Genomic DNA, 21,997 nt, shown 5'->3' on the forward strand with positions numbered 1-21,997 from the left:
CCTGTGCTAATTATGCAGGGCTTTGCTGCCAGTCCTCCAGCACCTCCCACCGGCCCACCCCTTTACCCCCTGCTTTGCTTTCAGTTGCTGTTTGTGTATGTAGGCAGAATCTGAAATCTCCACTAGACCAATTATTCATTCAAAATTTGGTTTTCTTCTCCCAGGGGTGCCTTTTGCGGAGCAAAGCTGGCTCCAGGTGCTGTCTCCTGCAGCGTCACAAGTGCCTTGCTGGTGGGTGCAGTTCTAAAGCTCAGATAAATAAATACCACTGCCATGGCCACCAGAGTCCAGGCTGAAGTTTTAATGAGCCAGAAGCATCGGTGATGGATTGGTAAGACTTGGTCTTGGCCATGAAGCACAGGAGGAGTATCGGAGAGGGGAGGTGTCACAGGAGAGTGGGTAGCAGAAGGAGGAGGAGCTTGCAAGAAATTGCTGCAAGATCTGGAAGTATCAGCAGGAGATGAATGGTACAAAGTGATCCAAGTAGTAACATGAGCTGGCAGAGACAATGATGCCAGAGGGAGACTACGCTCCTGATTGGAAACTTTGCTGCTTCCAATCAGAGGGAAGGGGTGCATGTCTTAGGTTGGGGAAGGAAGGTGTAGGATAGCTTATTGGATGTTATGGTTATCTGCAGAGGTGGCCTCCACTTGTCCCACCAGCCACTGGGCTTGCATAAGCACCACCACACGTACCCCCACCCCCAGCAGCCCGTTCCATGTTTGCACCTCCTTGGCCTTGTTTGCATTTGCTGCCAGGGGTTGTGGTTTATCTCCCGTTGTTTATGGCCTGGGACAGGCAGCCTGCAAATGGCTCCCCAAAGAGTGGGAAAGGCCGGCATCTGCCATTCTGAGAAGCTCTTTCCAGAAATGAAAAGGACAGTCATAAAATGTTATATGAGGGGGGTGAGGGGTGGGTAACATGCATCATAAAAAGCGTAATGGACTAATGCTAATACACAGACTGGCTGCAGCCCAGGGGCGCCTGCCTGCAGACATAAATATTGGGGAGGCACCAAGAAGGAGACAGACTTTCTTATCTCTTGATTTGATGGGGTGGGCTTGGGTGTACTTTCTCCCCATTTTTGTCTGTGTTCATTTCTCTGGGGTCAACATCAGTCTGTCTGAGATTGAAGCTACCCAACATTTTATGGCTTGAAGGGCAGCACTTAGATGGTTGGAAACACTAGAGGTGTGGGGAAGGTTTGCGGGTCCACCATGTTCATAGAGTGAGTCAGATTTGGTTGTTTTGGTAATACCAAACAAGTTTGTTGCAAGTGACAGTACATCTGAATGACAGTGAATGTAGCTACATTGAATATATGATTGAATATACACGGAAGTAACTGTGAACATACTCCAATCTGGGCTGATTTCCAATACTAAAAGCATTTAGCAGGAGCCAAAATAGCAGCAACACCAACAATCACCCCACAAGAATCCTCATCTCTACTCAACTTCAGGTGTGAAGAGTAAACCATGCTTGTTTGATTATGAATGGGAAATTCAGGTGCACAACGACTCAGCCACACACACTGTTTCCTAAAGTTTTGTGCTGAGAACCTGGTCCCTGGCCAACCACCATGTAGCCACACATTTGCTTTTAGATACTCACTCACACAAAACTGTTGAACGTGCAGACCACAGAAATGAAGAGAAATCATGTAGATGCCTGTGGTGTGGGTGATGGTAGGATGTTCCTGCCCAGTTCCCCATCTGGGAAGCACTGAACGCCGGGAGTCATGGTAGGGCACTGAGCCCTGAACTTGAAGTCTGTTGCTGAGATGACCTATGACCCTGGGCCAGCTGAACGGAGACAGGGAAAGCGGCACCTACATCAGTGGAGCAAGAAGCCCCTTGTCAGTATTCTAATGCCAGCAGAGTAAAGTGCTGTGAGCATTCAGGATTCAGGTTCCAGTGCACCCCTTGCTTTGGAAAAATTTTCTGTGTGCTGGCCCTGAAAATGGGTGAACAAAGAGCAGCACTTTTCCTGAATTCCTTGAGTAGCAAGAGCAGGTGAATGAATGGGCGGGGAGGCAGTAAGACTTCCCTGTCGTGTGTCTGCGTAGCTATGAGAGGCAGGGGGCAGGGCATCCTACTGGACACAGAAGACCTATGCTAAGGAATTGAGGCACCTACATAACCTTATTATAACTCTTATCATTATTCCCCCTTGAAAGGTAGGCATTCCCAACTTCAAATGTCTAAGAGGTTAAATAACTTAGCCAAGGGCACACTCTTAGTAAATAATATTTAGAACTTGAACTCAAACCTGGGGCTTCTTACAGTGATTTAAAATATGAAAGAAGAAGAAGAAAAAGAAAACAACAACAGACGATGGTTTGGCAGGAAAATTCTTTTCAGTCTGAAGGTTAAATGAACGGAGCCTACTGTATCCCTTATGCCAACAGCTTCACCTTCTAAACCTGAGTGACAGAAGAGGGCAACCCCGGGCCACTGCTGGAGAAAAGTGGACAGCTCTCATGTACGATGCCATGGGACTGCTCAAGCTGAGAGTGAACGGGGTCCAGAGGGTCTCCAGCCGAGCTGTGGCCTGATTGCAGTCAGAGACCAGAGCATGCTGCACTTTACCTGGGAAAGCATCTCATGGGACAGCATTCCCATGCCCCACTGTGGGCAGCCCTGGGCTCCTTCATGGGTGAGACTAATGGCTCGGTTGCCCAGGGGACTCACAGAGTGGAACCCTGATCATTTGTGAGTGTGAGGGAGGGATTTCTCAGTTATCCACCTAGACACGAGGCCCAGATAGATCAAGCCCTAAAGGGTTTCATCAGCTTCTCTCAACTGAGCTCAGTGCATAAGAAAACATGCCTCTTGTCCTAGTTGGCTCCTAGCCACCTGGAAGTCTGAGAAAGACATCAGCACAGCATCTAGCCCCTCAACCTAAACTGACCAGTATGGGGTTAGATGGAAAGATGAGCTTCTTGGCCACAGGATGAGACTTGACCATGAACCATCATCACTGGCTCTGGATGGGAGATCCCCTAACTGCTGCCCGTCACACCAAGCAGAGTGGACCTTCCCAAGCCTCACCTTTGCCTGCAGGTATTCCAGCAAAGGTCCAATACAAATATAGAATGTATAATTTTCACATCATTCTTGGCAAATCCCAGGTGTGCCCCATTAGCAGAGTTCCAAAGATGCCATTTTCTATCAAGAATAAGACACGGCACATCGTAGTGCTTAGCTCAGGGCCCTATTAATAGCAATCCTAATTATATGGCTGCAAATTTAATTCATAGCAATGATTAGTGTCAGAATCAAAGGCATCAGGCATCAATATTGATGGAACTGCATAAGCCCCATAAACAGAGAACAAGCATCTGGGCCCATCCCCCCGACCCGCCATGGTCTCAGTTAACTACTGCATTAATGTCTCTTCCAATTGTGCCAGATCAAAATGACTCCATTTCTCAGTGCTCCCCTCCTCCCCACTGAAACCCTTGCCCGGCTGGCTCTGAATGGGTATGACTGGCACACAAAAGATTGCAGACAATGACTTTGAAGAAGAGCCCGGGGGCTCCTGGAGATGCGTGGGTGATGGGCTCTGGCCTCACGCTTTTACACAGCAGCTTTTGGCCTTGTCAGCAACACGCCTTTGTCTCCCCTTCAGAAAGCTCAGGGCAAACAAAGATGCCTGCAGAAAGGGGAGTCAGCTGGGACTGTGTGTGGCACAAAGGGCTGCCACCTCACCCACTGGGACCCAGAGGAGGGGGCCCGAGGGAAGGGACACCAGGCAGCGTGTGCCGAAGTGACAGCTGCCACGTCCCCCGTTTCCAGGGTTTCTTCATGCAGAGCAGTGCCCAGGCTAAGTCTGTTCCACCTGTGTCAGGCCTCTTCTTGAAGCACTCTGTGAGACAGGTGGCAGGGCAGGGGGCTCCAGAGGGACAAACAGACTTCGAGAAGTCCAGCAGCGCTAGACATGAGTAGTTAAAATGGTTACAAAGCACAGGTCTGCAGTCAAGGGCTCTGGATTCAAATTCCAGGACTCAGTGATGATGGAAGTCCCCTAAGTTACTTAACTTCGTTGAATCGTAGTTTGTTCACATGTATAGGGGACACAATGATTCTTATGTAGCAAGGCTTGATGGAAAAGGTTTCACAGAATATTTAGCCTACAGCTTATGTTTAGTCAGCATTGTAGTGTAGCACATAAAGCCATCACCTGCAATGCAGGCATCCCATGTGGGCCCCGATTTGAGCCCCTGACACTCCACTTCCCATCCAGCTCCCTGCTAGTGACCTGGGAAAAGCAGCAGAAGATGGCTGAAGCACCTGGGTCCCTGTAACACATGTGGGGAACCCCCAGAAGAAGCTCCTGGCTTTTGGCTTTGGCTTGGACTGACTTGGCTGTGTCACACATGAACCAGCAGAAGGAAAATTTCTGTCTCTCTTGCTTGCTCTCTCTTTCTGTGTAACTGACTCAAATAAGTAACTTAAGAAAAAGATGAGAAAGAAAGAAACTGAAACAGCGACCTGGAAAGACAACTGCCATGGAAGATGTGGGAACCTGACTTCCCAATTCAGCATCCTGCGGCTTGCCAGAATGTCTTTAGCTCTGAGGCAAGCATCGTGTGGGGTGTGCAGACCTCCTTCCTTGCTTGGCAAGGTCCCTCAAGCCACCTGGAGTGAGGGCTCAGGGACGGGAGTCTTCTGACGTTGCTACATGGTTAGGTTTGGCATGGGAAGCTCAGTTGGGCTTTTGCCCTGGGGAATGACCTCCCCAGACCAACTGGAGGTTCTGTGCAGGAAACGCTTGCCCCTGAGGACACGCAGAGGGGACTTTCTTTCCTAGGATACAGAAAAGGACCCAGGCCGAATCAGTACCTACAGACCTGCATTCCAGTCTTGCCCCTGCTGCTCAGAACCTGAGTGGTTTTGAACATTGGACTCAACTTTTCCAGATCTCAGCTGTCTCTTCCATAAAATGAATCAACACAGATCTCACATGCCCAAAGGTAGTAGGCTGGAGCTTTTTACAAGGTCTTCTTTAAGAGTTAAACAAGGTCACATGTTGAAGGGAGGACTTGTTTAACTTTAAACAAGGTCACACATTGAAGGGAGGACTCCTGGTCTTGCTCTCTGGCCTCTCTCCTGGCTTGGGCACCTCGTGCCCCCTTCCCAGAATAGTAGAGCATGGGAGTTGGTACTTCCTCGCTAATGTCCCTGGATGCCATTTCTCTTTCCAGGTTAGATGCTCACACTCAGCTGGTGGTACTAGCCGTTGTAGTGGAAACCGGAAGCGGATGTGGGAGGGTGACAGCTGTTTGGGAGAGGCTCAGGGATACCAGCTCCTGAACTTTTCTGGCATTGTGGAGGTTAGGGACATTCCTGAGATCAGAAGAGTGCAGAATCCCAGGAAAAACCTTAGGAACATGTTTCCTGGGTAGAAGAAAGAACAGGGTAACCACAAAGAGAAATAAAGTGAAGCTGAATAACCCCAGCTGTTAGTTTGATCATCTTGGGCCATGCAAATGATGTACATAAGTATACCTTAATCCATCATGAAATATTTCGAGTTGTGGTTCCAATTTCCAACTCTGCACTTGATTTGCCATGTGACCCTTAGTACGTATATCATCTCTATACTTCAGCCATCACCATCTTTAAGAACACCAACTCTCTTACCCCTTCCTGACCATCTGAAAACGAGATTAACAAACTAATACAAGCAAAAGGAGTTTACGCCTTTGGAAGACAAACATGGTCACGGCACAGAAATGGTTGTCATAAAACTAGGAGTCACACCAGTAGAAAGAGTGTCAGGGGCAGCCAAGGCCTCTGTTTATCAACCACCTGCTGTGTTATATGTCAAACTCTGCATCAGCTCTTTCACATTCTCCACATCTGATTCATGAGGCAACTTTGTACAGCAGGAGTTAGCGGCCCAGTGGGGAGGAAGATCCCTCCACCCCAGCATCCCCAGTGCACACAGTTCATCTGAGGCTGAGCTGTGCGGCCCTAGGATATGGCGGCTGGCTGGAGAGCATGCAGAGGCAGAGACCATTCTTGTTTTAGTTAACTCTGCAAAACTGCCAGATCGGAACTGACACTCCCCCAGCTCCACCCCAGGGAGGGGGCTGGTGTGCATTGTTTGGTGGTAGGGGACTCGGAAAGCTCTTGCTGGTGACTAATGCATCTGGGTGCCAAAGTCCGACAAGGCCACAGTAGCTCAGCTCAGTCAGGCCAGTTTTCCAAGTATTTTTTCCCATGACTCAAGGCTGGAGAAAGGGGCAGGACTCTCTTCCTACCTCGGCCTTGCACACATGTCACTGAAAAGAAGCCTGATCCAACAGCTTCACTACCCCCTGCAGGTGCAATTTGAGGGATACCTCAAAGCTGCTCACAGCAGTAGACAACACTTGGGTGCCAGGTACAACATGAAGTACTTTCCATATGTGATCTCACTGAATCCTAGCAGTCAGCATGCCAAGTGGTACTCACACCCCACTCTACAAAAGAGAACAGTAGCGGCTCATGTGTTAAGTAACAGTTGTCATATTTAGGTGCTTATGTGTCCCAGCTCCACACTCTAAGTCTCCTGTTGAATGATTTCCTTGTGCTGTGTTTTTGCATTGGGTCTGGTCACCTTCTAAACACACTGAACATTGTGCTTCTGTGTGGGCTTTGCCTGTCTTTCCACAGGATCATCTCTAAAAGGAGCAGACATTCTTGACAGGTTTGCTCATTACTACACACTCAGCGTGTGGCACCCTATAGGCATCCAATAAATACAAGGGTATTTCAAACATTTCAAGGAAAAGGTGTCTCATGAAAAACCTATGCAAGAATACCAAAATTTTGTATACCAAAGCAAGCCTGTCTCTCAGTTCTGTTTTCCACAGACTGCTGGAAGAACCCTGGGATTAGTTCACCAACAATCGTTTCCTTCGTTTTACGGGCAGTTCTAGTCATGCTACTAACAGGCTGAGATCCAGACTGGATCATACATCCAAATCCTCCGCACCGTGCAAACTGGGTGCTGGCTGAAGGTGAGAGCCCAGACCTGGTGGTCTCCGGACACCCCTCTGACCAAGGCTTCTTGGCCTCACAGGGCATAGGCATGCAATATGTGGGTTGTTTTTTCCCTGAAGTTGAGAGCTCTGGGGATGCTGGTACCTCAACCTCTTGAGAACCATGAAAGGTCTTTAAGCCACTTGGGTTCTATGAGCTCCTTTCATAACTGCACCCCTGACCCTTGAAACTCAGCTGCCCACGATTCATCTGCCCTACAACAAATCTCTGAGCTACAGTAGCTCACGTGGCCAAACAGCCATGGGGACACCCAGCCTCAGGTCTTACTCATCAGCTGTGCAAGATGGGCCTTTAAACATGTCTGAAGCTGCACAGAGAGAGGCAAGAAGAAATGAGGCTTTAGCTCTTCCTTTACCAGGGGTCAGCTGAGAGCCTGGAGAGAACCAACAGCCTCTGTATACACCTGTCATGGTCAGGTAGAGGGAAGGGACAGGGATGCTGCTAGTTTGCCTCCGTCCTCATACCAAGCACAGCCTTTCCTAGCTTTGGGGAGACCAGTTCTTGGGACCCAAGAGACCTATACAACAACAAAACAAACAGCAAGTTTGGCGGCGGGAGCCTGGGCAGGGAGCCAAATCCATTATTAGGGATGTGACAGGGAACTCCCTGAGCCAGCATTCACCTCTTCCATGAAGGCCCTCCTCTCAGCCCCCTCCCCCTGGAGAGGAGGCCCATTAGGTCTCCTAGAACTGGACCCACAGTCCTGGCTGTTGACTCGATCAAGTGTTCACACCGAGAGAGGACTGAATCATTTCCACTCGGAGCAAGGTGTGGCTGTTGTTCAGCAGGGCAGCATGAACAGAAAGGCGTGTTTCTCAGCTTTTCACCCAACTTGGTCTTCCATCCACCGAAGCAACTCCACCCCAGGAGGGATGCCAAGTAACAGGTTAGGAACGTCTGTGTTGGGAGGAAGAAGACTAACTGCTAATGTCAACATTGCTGCTAGAGCTGGAATGTGTGCACAGAAGGGGGGAAGACAGAGAGCATCCCAGTGACTCAGTTCCTAGATCTGTAAGATGGGGCAGAGACTCAGGGAGGCAATGGCCATCCTTGGGTGATGTGCTTGAGGAAGAGGGAGTGAGGAATGGAAAGGTATCCTGCAGGTGCTCAGTACTTCTAAGCCACAGGGCAACAGCCTTGGGACCTGCAGAGTTAACACTTTAGGGCTGCTGATGGATGTTTTCCAAAGCCCAAGCTGCTCCTTACTGCAAGAAGCTCAGAACTTTCCTGGCTTTGCTTAGTAAATCATTTGTGAGATTACAAGAGAAGAATAGGCCTGGGACGTCAGCACTTCCTGGAGAGCCGGCTTCGTCCATCCCTTAGGGACAGGAGGAAAAAAATGTTCCGGATGAAGTTTCTGGCTTCTGCTTCTGATTGCTGCAGCCGTTAGAGGGAAAGAACCTTTGGAGCTCTCTCTCTCTGTCTCTCTTCCTTCTTCCTTCTCTCTCTCCCTCCATCATTCTGCCTTTCAAATAAATAAGTAAAATAAATATTTTTCCCAAATGATTTTTTAAGGCATTTAGGGGTGCCTGCGTTAGCTAATGGCAAACATGGTGGGGCCAAAAGAGGCCAAGGCCATCCTTAGACCTTGAGAAGTCTCTGTGGATTTGCTAAAGTGACCCAGGAGTTATGTAAACAGAGGCCTGTCTGGTATACTGACCACTAGCCCCCGCAACAGACAAGCCTACCTCTGCTTCAGGTGAGGCAGATGGAGGTGCTGTTCTGGAGACTTCCAGGCAACAATGTAAGGGTTGTCTTGTTCCTCCACACCAACCAACATTTCTGAGCCCACCATTCACCCTCTTCCAGATGTTACTAATCACAAAACAAAACCTGTCATTGCTACCCACCACAAGTTTCCTTGACACCCTCTGCTACTATGGACCCTCCTTTCCCACTGTCAGGCTTTGGAGTCTCAGCTCTGTCAACAGAAGTCCATCCTTGTCAGTGCACGTGGGAGTCGCATGAAATAGGTGCCTGGTACCTTTGATGTCAATGAATGAGCACCTCACACATGAGAGATGTTGGAGCTGGTAGCGGTGTGAGGATGAGGAGTGATGTGGAAGGCTGCGGTGGTGTGAGGATGAAAAGGAAGGCCCATCTCCCAGGATCTGTGAATCTCAAAGTGGACACCTGAGCAGATGTTCCCACATCAGATACTGAGGGCTGAGCACTGGGCAAGGTTTCCAGTGGGAGAGAGAGAACAGTGAGCCAATAGCTTCTGCTGCTGTTGAAGGACCCCAGAACTGAGCAGCCAGAGAGCCAGGACAGTATATCCCTCTAGCTTCCTCCAGGAGGCCCACAGGATGTGAAATGGGGCCAAAAGCAGCAGTTTCAGCAGCTGCACAGAGAAGGAAGAAGTCAGAAGGACCAAACCCTGAATCCCAAAATATTCCTTCCCATCAATCATTGTGGTATTGCACCTGCTCGGCTAGGCCCCTTTTCACCTGTGCCCCAGGACTTGTACTTGGATTGTCTCCTGGAATTTGCCTGAGTCCTAAAGAACTCCTTCAGGTTAGTTTCTGGATCTCTCCCTCCAGCCTCCTATCCTGTTATCTGGATTCCCACAGCCTTCTGCTAAGTATGAGGGAATTCATCACAGCCTGCGCTGCCCAACTCTGTATCCTTCCCAGGGCCTGCCTCCTTTCCTGTCTTGGCCGTGCCTCACCTGTGTGTGCCACATGCCTCCCACCTGCTCCTGGGTTCTCTGCCATCTGCTGTCAGAACCCACCGGTGTGCAAGCTCACAGCCAGGGTGCTCTGGGCTCCCCCTCTTTGCTCTTCTCGGGTATGACGTCTCCTTGCTCATGCCCCACTTCACTGAAGGAGTCTGAAGAAACACTGACCAGGCTACGGGTTTCAGGGCAGGCTGCCTCCACAGCATCCTTGATGGAACTGCCTCCCTCCCATATCAGTGCTTCCCGCGCAGGGCAGGCTGGCAGGAAGGACCTTCTTACGCTAACTTGGAAGCTGCTGTGCTGCAACTCCTCCCCGCTGACCCTCTTCTGACCTCTAGGGCAGCATGGAACATGTCTAACTCATGTTCTGTGGCATCATGCTAAGCATGCACATTGTGAAACCAGATAAAGGTTCAGGATCTGGCTGTGCCATTAACTTTGTGTGGCTCTGAAAAAATTATTTCTTTCTTGGCCTCTCTCCACTCCCCTGTAAAATGATTAGCAGGGTACCTACCCCATAATAGTAATAGACAGATTAAATGAGTCAATAGACGCAAGCTCTTAAAACAGCACAGGCACATCGTAAATACTCAACAGATTATCTGATGAGAGCTGCTTCACGTCCTGCCTCGTTCATTCTTTTTTTCTTGGACTAACATCCTTTTAAAAACACCCTTCGGGCCCGGCGCGGTGGCGCAAGTGGTTAAAGGTCCTCGCCTTGCACGCCCGGGATCCCATATGGGCGCCGGTTCTAATCCCGGCAGCCCCGCTTCCCTTCCAGCTCCCTGCTTGTGGCCTGGGAAAGCAGTCGAGGACAGCCCAAGGCTTTGGGAACCTGCACCCGCGTGGGAGACCCGGAAGAGGCTCCTGGCTTCGGATCGGCGTAGTATCGACCCGTTGCGCTCACTTGGGGAGTGAATCATCGGATGGAAGATCTTCCTCTCTGTCTCTCCTCTCTGTATATCCGCCTTTCCAAGGAAAAAATAATAAAAATAAATCTTTAAAAACACCCTTCACAGGTTCCACATCCTCCCAGCCCTTGTTGACGTTGCCCTTTAGTTTGCTTAACACCCTCTTTCACTCCTGCATCAAGTGGAGTCTACGCTTCCCATGACCTTAGCACTGTTAGCTTCTATCAACGTGGTGATCACTCCTGAACTCAGCTGCAGTTGTGTCACCCAGCTGGCCCAGGTCAACCCATGGTCAGCGGAAGTCCCCTCTGCCCTTGTACTTGATGCCGTTAGGGCTTCAGCTTCCCTTTCAACTTGTGCAGTCTTCAAACTCTTGTCTGTGCCCGCTAGGAATCCTGGGGTGTGCGTTGCAGCTTCCCACTGTAACATGCATGTCCTGCACAGCCTTCTCTCTCCTCCCTCGCCCATCAGTTTTCTGTGACCCAGCCTTTAAACAAACCCAGTTAGTATTAGTCTCCTGCCTCGCGACAATTGTATGGATGGATAATGCTAGCACTGTTGGTTTTGCATGACTGGCTGCACGCCTGTAATGCATCTTTGCCTGTGATGCGCTGACCCATGGCACATCCTCCTGTGGCAGTCTTGTTCCACCTGCCAGTTCCACAGGTCTGTGGCTGCACAGATGATGGCCTGGCTTGTGGTATTCTCAGGGTGTCTCTCAGAGAAGCAGTGGATGTGACACAGAGGAAGGAGCACCTTGCAGCTAGGGAGCTTTTGTTTCCTTGAACTGGCCAAGGCTGGGACATCCTGTTCCAACAGATCACAGTGGATGAGGGCTGGACAGCCTGACAGACGCCTGGCTGGGCAGTGAAGGGGTGAGCAGTTCTGACGCACCCAGCTTTCCCTCCCCTCTCCAAACTCTTAGCTATTTTTTTCATTATTTTCCTTCCTGTGTTGAAAGAGCTATGGGATCTGGACCATGGTTGGGTTTCCTGGGGACATTCCATAAATTCCTTGTGGAATGTTTTTTTGGAGAGGTGGGGCGGCAGGCGGGTGAATGAATGGGTGGCCAGCGGAGCTGGGTGTGAGGATCAGGTGCCTCTAAGACATGTGGGTGGAGAGGAAGGGTGAGTGGCATGGAGGAGGAAGGGGGTGGGTAATACTATGAGCTCATAGGAGCAGCTGAGAAAGGCCAGAGTGTGAGACAGGTTGGAGCAAGCAGTGGCTGCCATGCCCCCAGCTTTGCCCTTGCCTCCACAGAGAACTTGGCCAGCGGGGGTGTGTGGCTTGGGAAGATGCCAGGAAGACCCCTGTGTGCTATGCAGAGCCATGGGGAAGGTCATGGGCACATGGCTCTCTGTGCATCTGGCTGGCTGGGTCATTCCTCCCACCTTGATTCATTTCCCCATCCATTCACTCAACATCCACCCACTCACCCTTTCCCTGGGACCCAGGGATGACGAGGGTGCAGACTCTCGCCCCTGGCTGAACTCTACAGCAAGTCCAGACCCGATGGCTGTGCTCAACCTCCAGCCCTGAGGCTCCTTTGCTGCTGCCAGGAGGGGCAAGGGTGCCAAACTGGGGGGTTAGGACAAGGAACACGTTGTCCTGGAACTCTGTGCTTGGACAAGACACGGCTTCTTCTCTGGGCCTCAGTTTCCCTGGGGAACAAGGAAGGTTTGGGAACAGATGATGGCTGAGGTTTCCTGGTGAAGGGTTCTACTTTTCAAAGCACCTTGGGGAACCTACACCAGGAGGGAGCACTGGTAAGGATCTTCACAAGGAGGGAAGGAGGAAAGTACGAATCAAGCATCAACCGTCTGCAGGAGCCACAAATGGAGCCAAATGGAGCCACAGAAATGACCCAAGGCAGTAGGGATGGGCCAGGGCAGCATGCTGAGCTCTAGGCTGGTGATGGTTGCCACTAGTCTCTACAACATGCTTTTGTGCTACTGAGAGATAAAAGGCCTGCTAGGAGTACATGATGGCATGAGGGGCCTCAGTGGGAAGATGTTGAAACTGTAGGATACATGACACGATGAGGATATCTCAGGCTGAACGCAAGTTCCCATCTGATCCCTCTGCCCAAACCCCCATGCCAGGTCCAAGTTGCCTAACTGGATGTGGTAGCCCTGGCTGAGCAGGGAAGAAGCTAGCCTCAAGGGTCCAGGCTTATATGTGTCCGGTAGAAGTTGCCATTATTGGGTCTTTGCGCAACAAGGAGACTCTCCCATGTTCGGCTAACAAACTCAGGCCATGCACACATACCCCATTCTCCTTCCACATGCTGAGAAGCCAAACCAGGGCCCCACGAGCCCGAGTAGGGTGGATGACAGAGGACAGCAACATAAGGGCCCTCTCCAGAGAGTCAAGAAACCATTCAACAGTTCCAATACGCTGAAGATCAGAGAGCTCTGAAATGTACAACACCCCTCTGTGCCCCTCTTGGGAGTAATTCAGTTCAGACAGAACATGGCCACTCTTCCTTGGGCATCTTCCTGGCCACCGGTCTCCCACAGTGCCCGTGTTACCCTCCCAGGCTCTAACAGGATTAGAGGGAAAGCGCTTTAGGGCTAATGTCAACATCAAAGGGAGAGGTGTGAGGAGGTGCTGTGAGCCACAGGTGCTGGACTACAGACAGGTGGCCAGAAGGGTAAGCTTGGGGCAAAGAGGATTAACTGGGACTGGAAAGAATGTGGCTGCTCTGACTCCACACAATGAACCAGACCATGCTCCCTCTGTACCCAAAGCACCAGACAAGCAGGTACAAGCCACCAACTTCAGCCAGCCACACCAGAAGCCTCCCATGCTGCCAGCCCCAGATGGCTTATTCCTTCCAGCTGGCATAGGTGCTAGGCAGGCACAGGATAGGACGCCCACTTGTTCCCGGCACTTAGGTCTGGGTAGAGAGGTGGGGAGGGAAGAGCGTGCAACTGCAGGAAGAGAAACGATGGGCCTCTTATCTGAGCATCACAGACCATTAGACAGCAGCAACTACCACGTTCACCAGTGGCTTAGGTGGGGATGCTTCATGTACTCCAATCAGAATCTTGGCCTGCCACAGATGCCTGGCCAATACAACTGACGCTGCAGGTCCTAAGGCAGGATTTAGGACGCGGGCGATTTATAATGCAAGAGAATCAAAGCACCTGCCTTCCTAATTTCTTGAAGTCTGAGCAATACTGAAACATGCTTGTCTTCCCCAGACACCCACTGACTGAGGGGCAGCTAGAATTCAAGCCACAGAGTTAACCCTTCTCTCCCCATTTTGCTTTTTTTTTTTTTTTGGTCCTTAGAAAAAGGCAAGAGTTGCCCACAGTTCAGTCTCTACCATGATTGCCTTCCAAGAAGTCTCTTGGGTAAAATGCCAAACAGCCTGGGGCATCCAAGCTCACAGACACCTACCTTTTTCAGTTTGCCGCTCTTGGTCCCCACGAAAACCACGCTGTATCCATTGTACACGTAGGAGGCCACAGAGGTCATGCGGTCCCGGCTGGTGGTATACAAGGTGAGACCTTCCACAGGAGTTGAGCCCCCGAGCGGCTGGTTGATGTCCAGTCCACAGAAGTTATCATCGATGGGGACCGGCTGGAGGGAAGATGAAGGAAAGAGGGTGAATGGCTGTACAAGCAGGATGAGCTCACTCTACGTTCTCCCTGCCCCAACCACCAGCCCCAGGACACCAAGCTTCAGAGAGCCACAGGCATGGGGCTTAGAAGCCAACACAGGCTGTAAACAGCTCTGTCCCAGTGGACTCACACAGCCCATCCTGGCTCCCAGGCAAAGAAGATAAAGAAATGAGCATAGTTTGCCACTCTTTGGAAGTGACTAGCTGTATCCAGCTTTCTACCTGGAGAGTCACGGTCCATCTACAAAGCTGATTGCCTGGCCTCGTTTTCTGGTTATTTCAATGTGCTCATGACCTGTACCATTTTGTGGGACATTTTCTTATTGTTTTTAAGGTTTATTTATTTATCTGAAAGGTAAAGTTACAGAGCAAGAGACAGAATCTTCCCTCCACTCAATCACTCCACAGATGGTTGCAATGGCCAAAGCTAGGGCAGGATGAAGCCAGCAGCTAGGAGCTTCATCCAGGTTCCTCATATGAAGAGTGAACCAATGGAAAATCTGTCTCTCTCTTCCCCCATTTCTGTTGCTCTGCCTTTCAAGTAAAATAAAGCAGATGGGGTAGGGAAGGGGAGGGAAGACAGAGGCCACTGCATGTTTCTTGAGGACACAGCTGGGCTCTGGGACATCCCATCTGACGAGGTCTTGTGGAATCTGGTGGCAAAGGCTGCAGGCTGTGAGTCAGCATGTGTCCTCTGCAGCTGTTCCTTTTGGGTCTGAAAAGGCACCCCAGAGGAGGAAGGAAAGGGCTGTTGCAGGAAACACAGAAAGCATGAGGGAGAAGCCTGCTGCCCACCGTACCCGCTACCCCACTCCACAGCCCTCCCCAGCCCCTCACCAGGAAAGAACCTGCTGATGCAGCACGCACTGGCAGCCTCATTCCCCTGGAATAATTGGTTTTTAGGCTTGCAGCCTGTTTTTGTTTGTTGTTTGTTTGTTTAGGTTTTTTGCTTGTTTGTTTGTTTTTAGACCAGGGACTTTCCTTCCAACTCTGCTGTGTTTTAAAGAGCATGGAGTGTACCGCTGTTCCTGCTGCTGGTGGGAATAGGGCTGCTCCACTTGGTGGGTTGCCTCTTTAGGAATGGAAACCATTAGTCGAGGGTGACCCTTGATCCTGGGTACTAGGGAGCCCCACACAGCAGGAATATAAGGAATGTAAGTCCCTTGGGCAGAGCAGGAGATGGAGCTGCGTGGAGCCAGCGCATGAAAGACGGCTGCGAGCATCTCTGCGTCCAGGGACCTGACACGGGATGCTGGGAGGGCCTGCCCATGGGGACTGGTGGATGCTAGGCAATGGAGGCCTTCCCTAGCCAACCCCTGCTGCAGAGACACACCTGACCAGCAACTGATGCCACGGGTGGGAACTCCTAGACCCTCAGCAGAGCAGGTTGCTCACTCACCACTTTTCGCAATTGCTGTTTCTCTTTCTCCTCTTACCCCTGGTAAGTGCTACAGAATCCAGATGTTGGTGCTTTCTCTACCACTCCCCACATACATCATTCACTCTTTCTGAGCCTAGGTCTTCTCTTCTGCCAAGTAAGAGGGTTGACCCAGGTCATGGCCATACTTCTTTTTGACTCTGCATAGCTTCATTTTCTTTCCCACTTTCTGCAGGTGCTTGTAAAGCTGCAGAGTGTGGCCACAGGTGTCACCCAAGATTTGAAAAAATTGCTGACAGAAACCCAAAAAGGTGCTTGTGATTATGAACTGCTTGCCCATTTCTTCCAGATTTTGGAGTCTCCCATACTCTAAAGAAATGGTTTGTTTGGAGCACAAGGCCCTGGAATTGGTTGATGTGTCTTCCTTGCCTCAATGTCTTTCTCAATACTTTCTTAGCCATCTGATGCCCCTGTGCATTTGCTCTGATGGTGAGCACAGCTTTGCTTGGAAGCCCAAAGGCTCAACAGGAAGGGCTTGGACTCAAACCTTCTACGGGTTAATGGGAATCCAAACTCCTGCTGGGTTGTTTAGGGTTGTATGGATGGGAGCCATTGACTTGGCCACCAAGGGCCTTTGCTGCCCCTCTATAAAGCGGGATGATGATTCTTAATGTATTCTCATCGTGGTGAGGACCAGGTGTGAGGATGTTTGAATTGCCAGCACAGCCTTGATCAGAGAGGCCCATGTTAATGCTCAGGCCACGGGAATGTCAACTCTGGGATTACAGCTTCACTCACAGATTCTCAGTCCACATCAAGGTCAAACAGAGTGGTCTCTGCACCTGCAGGGCTGGGGCCTTTGGATTCCATGGCTCTGTAAGGGCCCTTCCTCTTGTAGTCCTTGCTGCCAAGCTTGCACTGGGGAGTCTGATGCAGAGGGCCAGAGGACAAGGGGCTGTCTGCTCTGAGGTAGCCATCCTACCTGCTGTCACCTTTCTCCCACTCTCCTTCACAGTGTTTTGGTCACTAGCCCGGGCTTGTCTCTCTGCACAGGGACTGGAGCACAGAAGGGTGTCGTCTTCCTCTTTCCTCTGGCTCAGAGGCCGGCAGGAATCAGCAGTTTCCTCCCGACAAGAGCCCGCTGGGCTTTGGGAGCCAGACCGGATTCTGTAATGGGTTAACCCTTGCATTTCCTCCTCACTGGTTAAGGTCATAGTTATAGAATCTCAGTTGCTCAGAACTCTGTAGATTACCTAACCCAACCTTCTACAAGTAAGACAACTAAGACAATACTTAACTTCTTATGACTGTGTTTCACAATAATCATTGCTGCCCATTTACTGAATGTTCATGATGTGCCCTCTATTGTGCTCAGCATTTTACATAAATCTTCTATTTCTTCTTCATAAGAACCGTGAAAAGAGGGTTATATAACCTGTCTTTTGGAGATGAAAAACGGTGACTCAGAATGGGTACTTAAGTTGCTCAAAGTTACACAGGAAGTAAGTAGTGGGCCTGGCATTCACTCTGAAACTGCTGGACTTGAAGGTTGATCATCCTAACATTTGTGCCCCTGCACCAAACAAATGCTGGCCAGGACAGAGACACAGTCTGCGAGATAGGGCTTCCTGCTTCAGGAGCAAGTGCCCTTCCCCCGGGGCCCTCAGAAGGCAGTTGTCAGGGTCTCTGGCTCTTGAAGCTCCCCAAGCCACAAATCAGGAGCTTGGCACTTGGCATGGACACCTGTTCTGGTGCTTGTCACACTTGCAGACAGGTAACTAACACACTGGCTGTGTGCTGATCTCACTATGTCATCTCATCTGATTACCCCATGACGATTCCTACTTCACTGATGAGAAGGTAGACTTTTGAAGCAGGAAGCAGCACCGATAGAATTTGAACCCTGCTCTTGGTTTCATAGACCCAAACTCTGAGTCACTACTTACGTGGCCGGCAGTTTTGATTCTCTGTCTCCTATGAGATCTGGGAGAGCAGTGATCCTGGTTTTTAAGTCTGCCTCCCCGGTGCCTGATACCGACACTCAGGTGACCTTCTATGCCCTCTTGTTAAGTGGGTACAGGGATGGGTCTACTGGTGGGTTGAAGGAGAGAAGAACAAGGGCACTGCGCTGAGCACTTCAGCAGAATCCTGCCCCTCCGACAGGTGCTTACCACTGATTTCCCTCTCTTTGCTGTCCTCAGCTCTAAACAGCAAGCCCTCCTTGCTCTCTCCTGTGTGCCCAGACCCCTGAACCTTCTCCAGTTTGTAAGCAATCAGTCATGCTTGACTTTTTTCCCTCTTATCTGACTTAACTCTGATCCTATGCGGCCCCTCCCCTGTCATCCCCGGAGCCTGCATGTGCTCGCTGAGGTTCCGTTACTTGAGACTGGCCTCATCTGCTCTTTTTCTCCTTCGCTGTTCCTCCATCACCCTAGGCATGCCTTGAATTCCTCTGCACTTGCTGCTCTGTCTGGAATGCCTTAGCAGACACCTGCATGGCTCACTTTCTTTCTTTCCTGAGCCCCCTCAAATACCATTTCTTGGTGAGTCGACCCTCTCAGCTACTGCCTTCCGCCTTCTCTGCTATTATCCATCTATAGCAGCCATCACTGTCCGACCTGTGCTATGTTGTATGACACTCTGTCTTGTCTCATGACCAGGGAAGCTCCTTGAGGGTAGAAAAGAGAGCTGGGCTGTAAGTTTCACCTTGAAGCCTGCAGCTGCCTGTTGGGTAGGTACTTGCCACATCTATTTAGAATGATCACATGCATCAGCCAACATGGTCCAAGCATGTGGTGTAAGTAGGACCTTGTGAGAGTGGTTACTATGGACGCCACGAGCCTCTCTCCTCTCTTTCTTGCCCTTGGTGGTCTGCGAACAGGGCACGCACAGGGAACAGTTTCTGTTACACACACACACACACACACACACACACACACACACACACAGCAGAGGCAGATCCAGGGCCGTGCTCTTACCGCCTTGGTGCACTGCACGTCCTTCCCCAGCAGCCAGTTGAGCTCCAGGTTGCCCTCACCCTGATAGCAGGACTGCAGGCGTTCCTTGATCTGCAGGTTGATGGCCCGGATGGGGAAGGCACAGAGGGCAGAGTCATCCGGCGGGTGGTGGTACTGCTTCTGCCCCTTGGAGAAGATGGCGAAGAGCACGTCGTCCCGGCTGCTGATGTTGAAGGCCTGGGCCAGCGTGTCTCCGGGTTTGGCGAGGTAAGCGGCCTGCAACAGGCGGTATTCCACGCCTGCCCGCGTGCATCCGAAGGGCAGGGACACGTACGAGTGGAACTTGGGGTCGTCCTTGCAAAGCCGCACGATGCGTGAGGTGTAGAAGAGGTCCCCGGCAGAGTTGATGGCCACGCCCTCGGGTGTCTCGGGCTGCACCGTGAGGAAGTAGACGAAGCCTCCGCTGGCAAAGCCATAGATGTAGAAGATGTCGAAATGGGAGACCAGGGCCAGGGTGTCCGAGGGGATCTTGATGAGGGAGGAGACAAAATCGCTGTGCAGCTCATAGTCGAGCATGGCCGAGGACTCGGGGTCGCGGGGCAGCTTGCGGCTGGACAGCGTGGGGAAGTAATCCTGCTTGCCGTCCACCGCAGTGCCGATGAAGAGCTTGCCGTCCTCGCCCTCCGAGCGCACAATCACCCCGTACATGGTGCCTGTCTTGTTGACACTGGACAGATAATGCTCCTTCTTGTGTGATGGCTCCACCAGAATGAAGAGGTCATCCAGGCGCAGCAGCTTGCACACGCCCTGGTAGAGGCTGCCGCAGGCCAGCAGGCGGTTCTCTGAGTAGTCAATCAGGAGCAGCTTGTTGACGTTGTTGGTGAGTGTGAGCACCTCGCTGCACGGCTGCACGATCAGGGGTGGGTAGCAGGCCTTGTTGTCCTCTTCCGGTCCTGTCTTGTGAGCCACCTGGATGGTCAGGTTGCCCGTGAGTTTGTAGACCCGGTTGATGGCCCCTACATACACCGCCCCCGTGCCCTGGTGCACAGTCAAGTGGTTGAAGGTCCAGTCCCGGTTCTCGGAGTGGAAGGTGCTGAACTGGGACATGCCAGCGGCTGGGGGCACCAGCAGCACCCATACCACTGAGAGCAGGACCAGGGGCCAGCTGTCCGCGTCCAGGGCTCGTGGCCATGGCTGCCTCGGCTCCATCCTGAGAGGCACAAGGACCGGTCGGCAGCTCCTCTGGGTCCTCATCTGCTGGCTGGGCCGGCGCTCACATGGTCCTGGAAAACACAAGGCCAATGCGACCAGATCAGAACTGTGCTCCTGGAGGCCGGGCTCAGACCACTTGACCCCAGACCCTGGCCTGGCTGGCCCTGGGGCTCTCTCTGCCTTCTGCATTTCAGGCTTTCTATTTTTAAGACTTTCTCCCTCTTAGGGATGCTCAGGGAATCCTATTATCTATTTTGGTCTCCAGCCTTTACACTATAAAAATACTTTTTTTTCTCTCTCTACAAAGCATCTCTATTTCTGTCTTCTATAGGCATGTTTTTCATCTCTTGGAGAGGTGAGGAGACTGCCAGTTCACCCAGCCAGTCACTCATGGTGCGTGTCGGGACTGTTGCCAGACACCCTGCCCCATCTCCCGTGTCTTCCTGGTGGAGTGGAAACGAGTCTTCTAACCGCAAGTGGCAAAGGCACTCCCCAGCTCCTGAGAGAGTGGACACAATTCCTTCTTCTGTGTGGGCACTCCTTTCTCTTTCTCACGCATTGTCCCTTCCTGCCCTTCAGCCTCTTGTCCAGAAACAAGGAGCTCTGCTCTTCAGCCCCAAGAACACTTCAGAAAAGCAAAATACATTCTGGTCTTAAGATGCCCACGGTGCCATCAGGGAGGCTGAAAACCATGGGCAGTGGAACTGATAAAGCCCATACCTTCTTCGACAGGTGCACACCTGGCCACTGCCTCCCATCTGCCTCTCCGCAGGAGGAAAGCCCAATGAGCCTACCCCCTGGCTAAGGGACAGTCTGGCTTCAGCCACCTGCGGTGGGAGTTCTAGGCATGGGAAGATGCGAGGAGGCGTACAGGTAGGCAAGTTGAGGTTCAGTCTCCTGCAGCCACTGCTGGGCCTCGTGACTATTTAAGCATCCATGAAATCAACGATTCACAGATTTCCCAAGAGCCCGAGGCTGGCCTTGGCTCCTCTAGCTGGACAGGTCGTCTGTAAGCTTTTGGACAAGTCCCGACAGAACTCCAGGCCCAGGAGGTGGCAGTGGCAAGGGAAACCCTAGCACAGAGGGGAGACACTTTTCCCCAATAACTTAGGAGAGGTCTGTCTGTCCCTTCCTGCTCCCCCACTCAGGCTGGGCAGGACTAGGATTACAAAAGATACTAACTACCTTGAGAAAGCGCTAGTCCTTAAGGAATTTTAGAACTTCCCCAATCCTCTTGCTCTGTTCTACCATGGGTCCTGAGTCTGACAGCCACCATGGTGCCAGGGTGGGGCTCCGGGTTCCATCCTCCTTTCAAATTGCACCAGGGTGTCTGGGGTGACTCATGGGGTCCTAGCTTCCTTGGAAAGAAGACATGTGGTATAGCTGACCTCGGCAGCTCTGACACAACCCTTCCAGCACCCGTGCGTGCGCGCACACACACACACATACACACAGACACACACACAGGCAAAGCTTTTGGTTTGCAACCCAGAGGTTATTTTTAGCCATGTCCTGCAGCCGGTAGCAGGACGTGAATTCCTCAAGAGGGGCCGGTGGAGAGGAAATAACAGAATGCTCAGCTTCCCCCACTGCCCAGGGAGCTGCAGGAGGCTGTTCCTGCAGGCCCCGGTCTGGGTGGGAGCTGTGTTTAGACACAGGGTGTGAGGAGGTGGAGGAAGGTGACTGTCACCATGCCCTGCTAAGGGTTTTATAAAGAGTCTCTGTGGTCCTATGGCATTGGATCTGTGGGCTGTGTGTTCCTGCCTTGGCTCCAACAAACTCACATGTACCTGTTGACCATGTGGGTGGGTGAAGGAGAGAGACCACAACACAGGACACACACATTGTGAGGCCATGCTCAGCTTCTGACCTCCCCTGCCCAGTCTCCTCCCAAGGCAGCTTGGTCAGGGAGAGGTTTGTGTTGGGCAGATGTTGGGAACAGATTCAGAGAGCAGAAATGCTTAAATCTCATCTCCCTTCCTGACAGACAGAAATGGGCAGAATGCGTACTATCTCTCAGGTTGTAATGGGAGTCAACCAAACTAGAAAGGGAACCCCTTTAGCCTGGCCACTGGCACACTGGGTGTTCACGTACTTTAACTACCACTGTCACTTTGGAGATCCCAGCAGAACTCCTGATTTGTGCTTTTTTCTTCATGAGAGGGTAGTTCTAAAAGTT

The 21,997-nt window shown here is 51.4% G+C and overlaps 1 protein-coding gene across 2 annotated transcripts in view; it reads right to left on the minus strand.

The window, feature by feature from the left end:
• The window catches only part of PLXNA2 (plexin A2), a 188,549-nt gene that overhangs the window by 146,493 nt on the left and 20,059 nt on the right, over positions 1-21,997 (minus strand). Inside the window, exons 4-5 of one of the 2 annotated variants that reach the window (XM_040985603.1) lie at positions 18,628-19,848; positions 14,049-14,231 (exon numbers count right to left, since the gene is read on the minus strand). In XM_040985603.1, coding sequence (XP_040841537.1) covers positions 14,049-14,231; positions 18,628-19,815 — 1,371 coding nt within the window. In that variant the 5' untranslated portion in view covers positions 19,816-19,848. Of the gene's footprint in view, positions 1-14,048; positions 14,232-18,627; positions 19,890-21,997 lie in introns of both variants that reach the window. The other variant, XM_040985604.1, reaches the window with a different exon arrangement.

Source organism: Ochotona curzoniae, unplaced genomic scaffold (genome assembly GCF_017591425.1).
Source record: "Ochotona curzoniae isolate NIBS_2020 unplaced genomic scaffold, NIBS_Ocur_1.0 contig_430, whole genome shotgun sequence".
NCBI lineage: Eukaryota > Metazoa > Chordata > Mammalia > Lagomorpha > Ochotonidae > Ochotona > Ochotona curzoniae.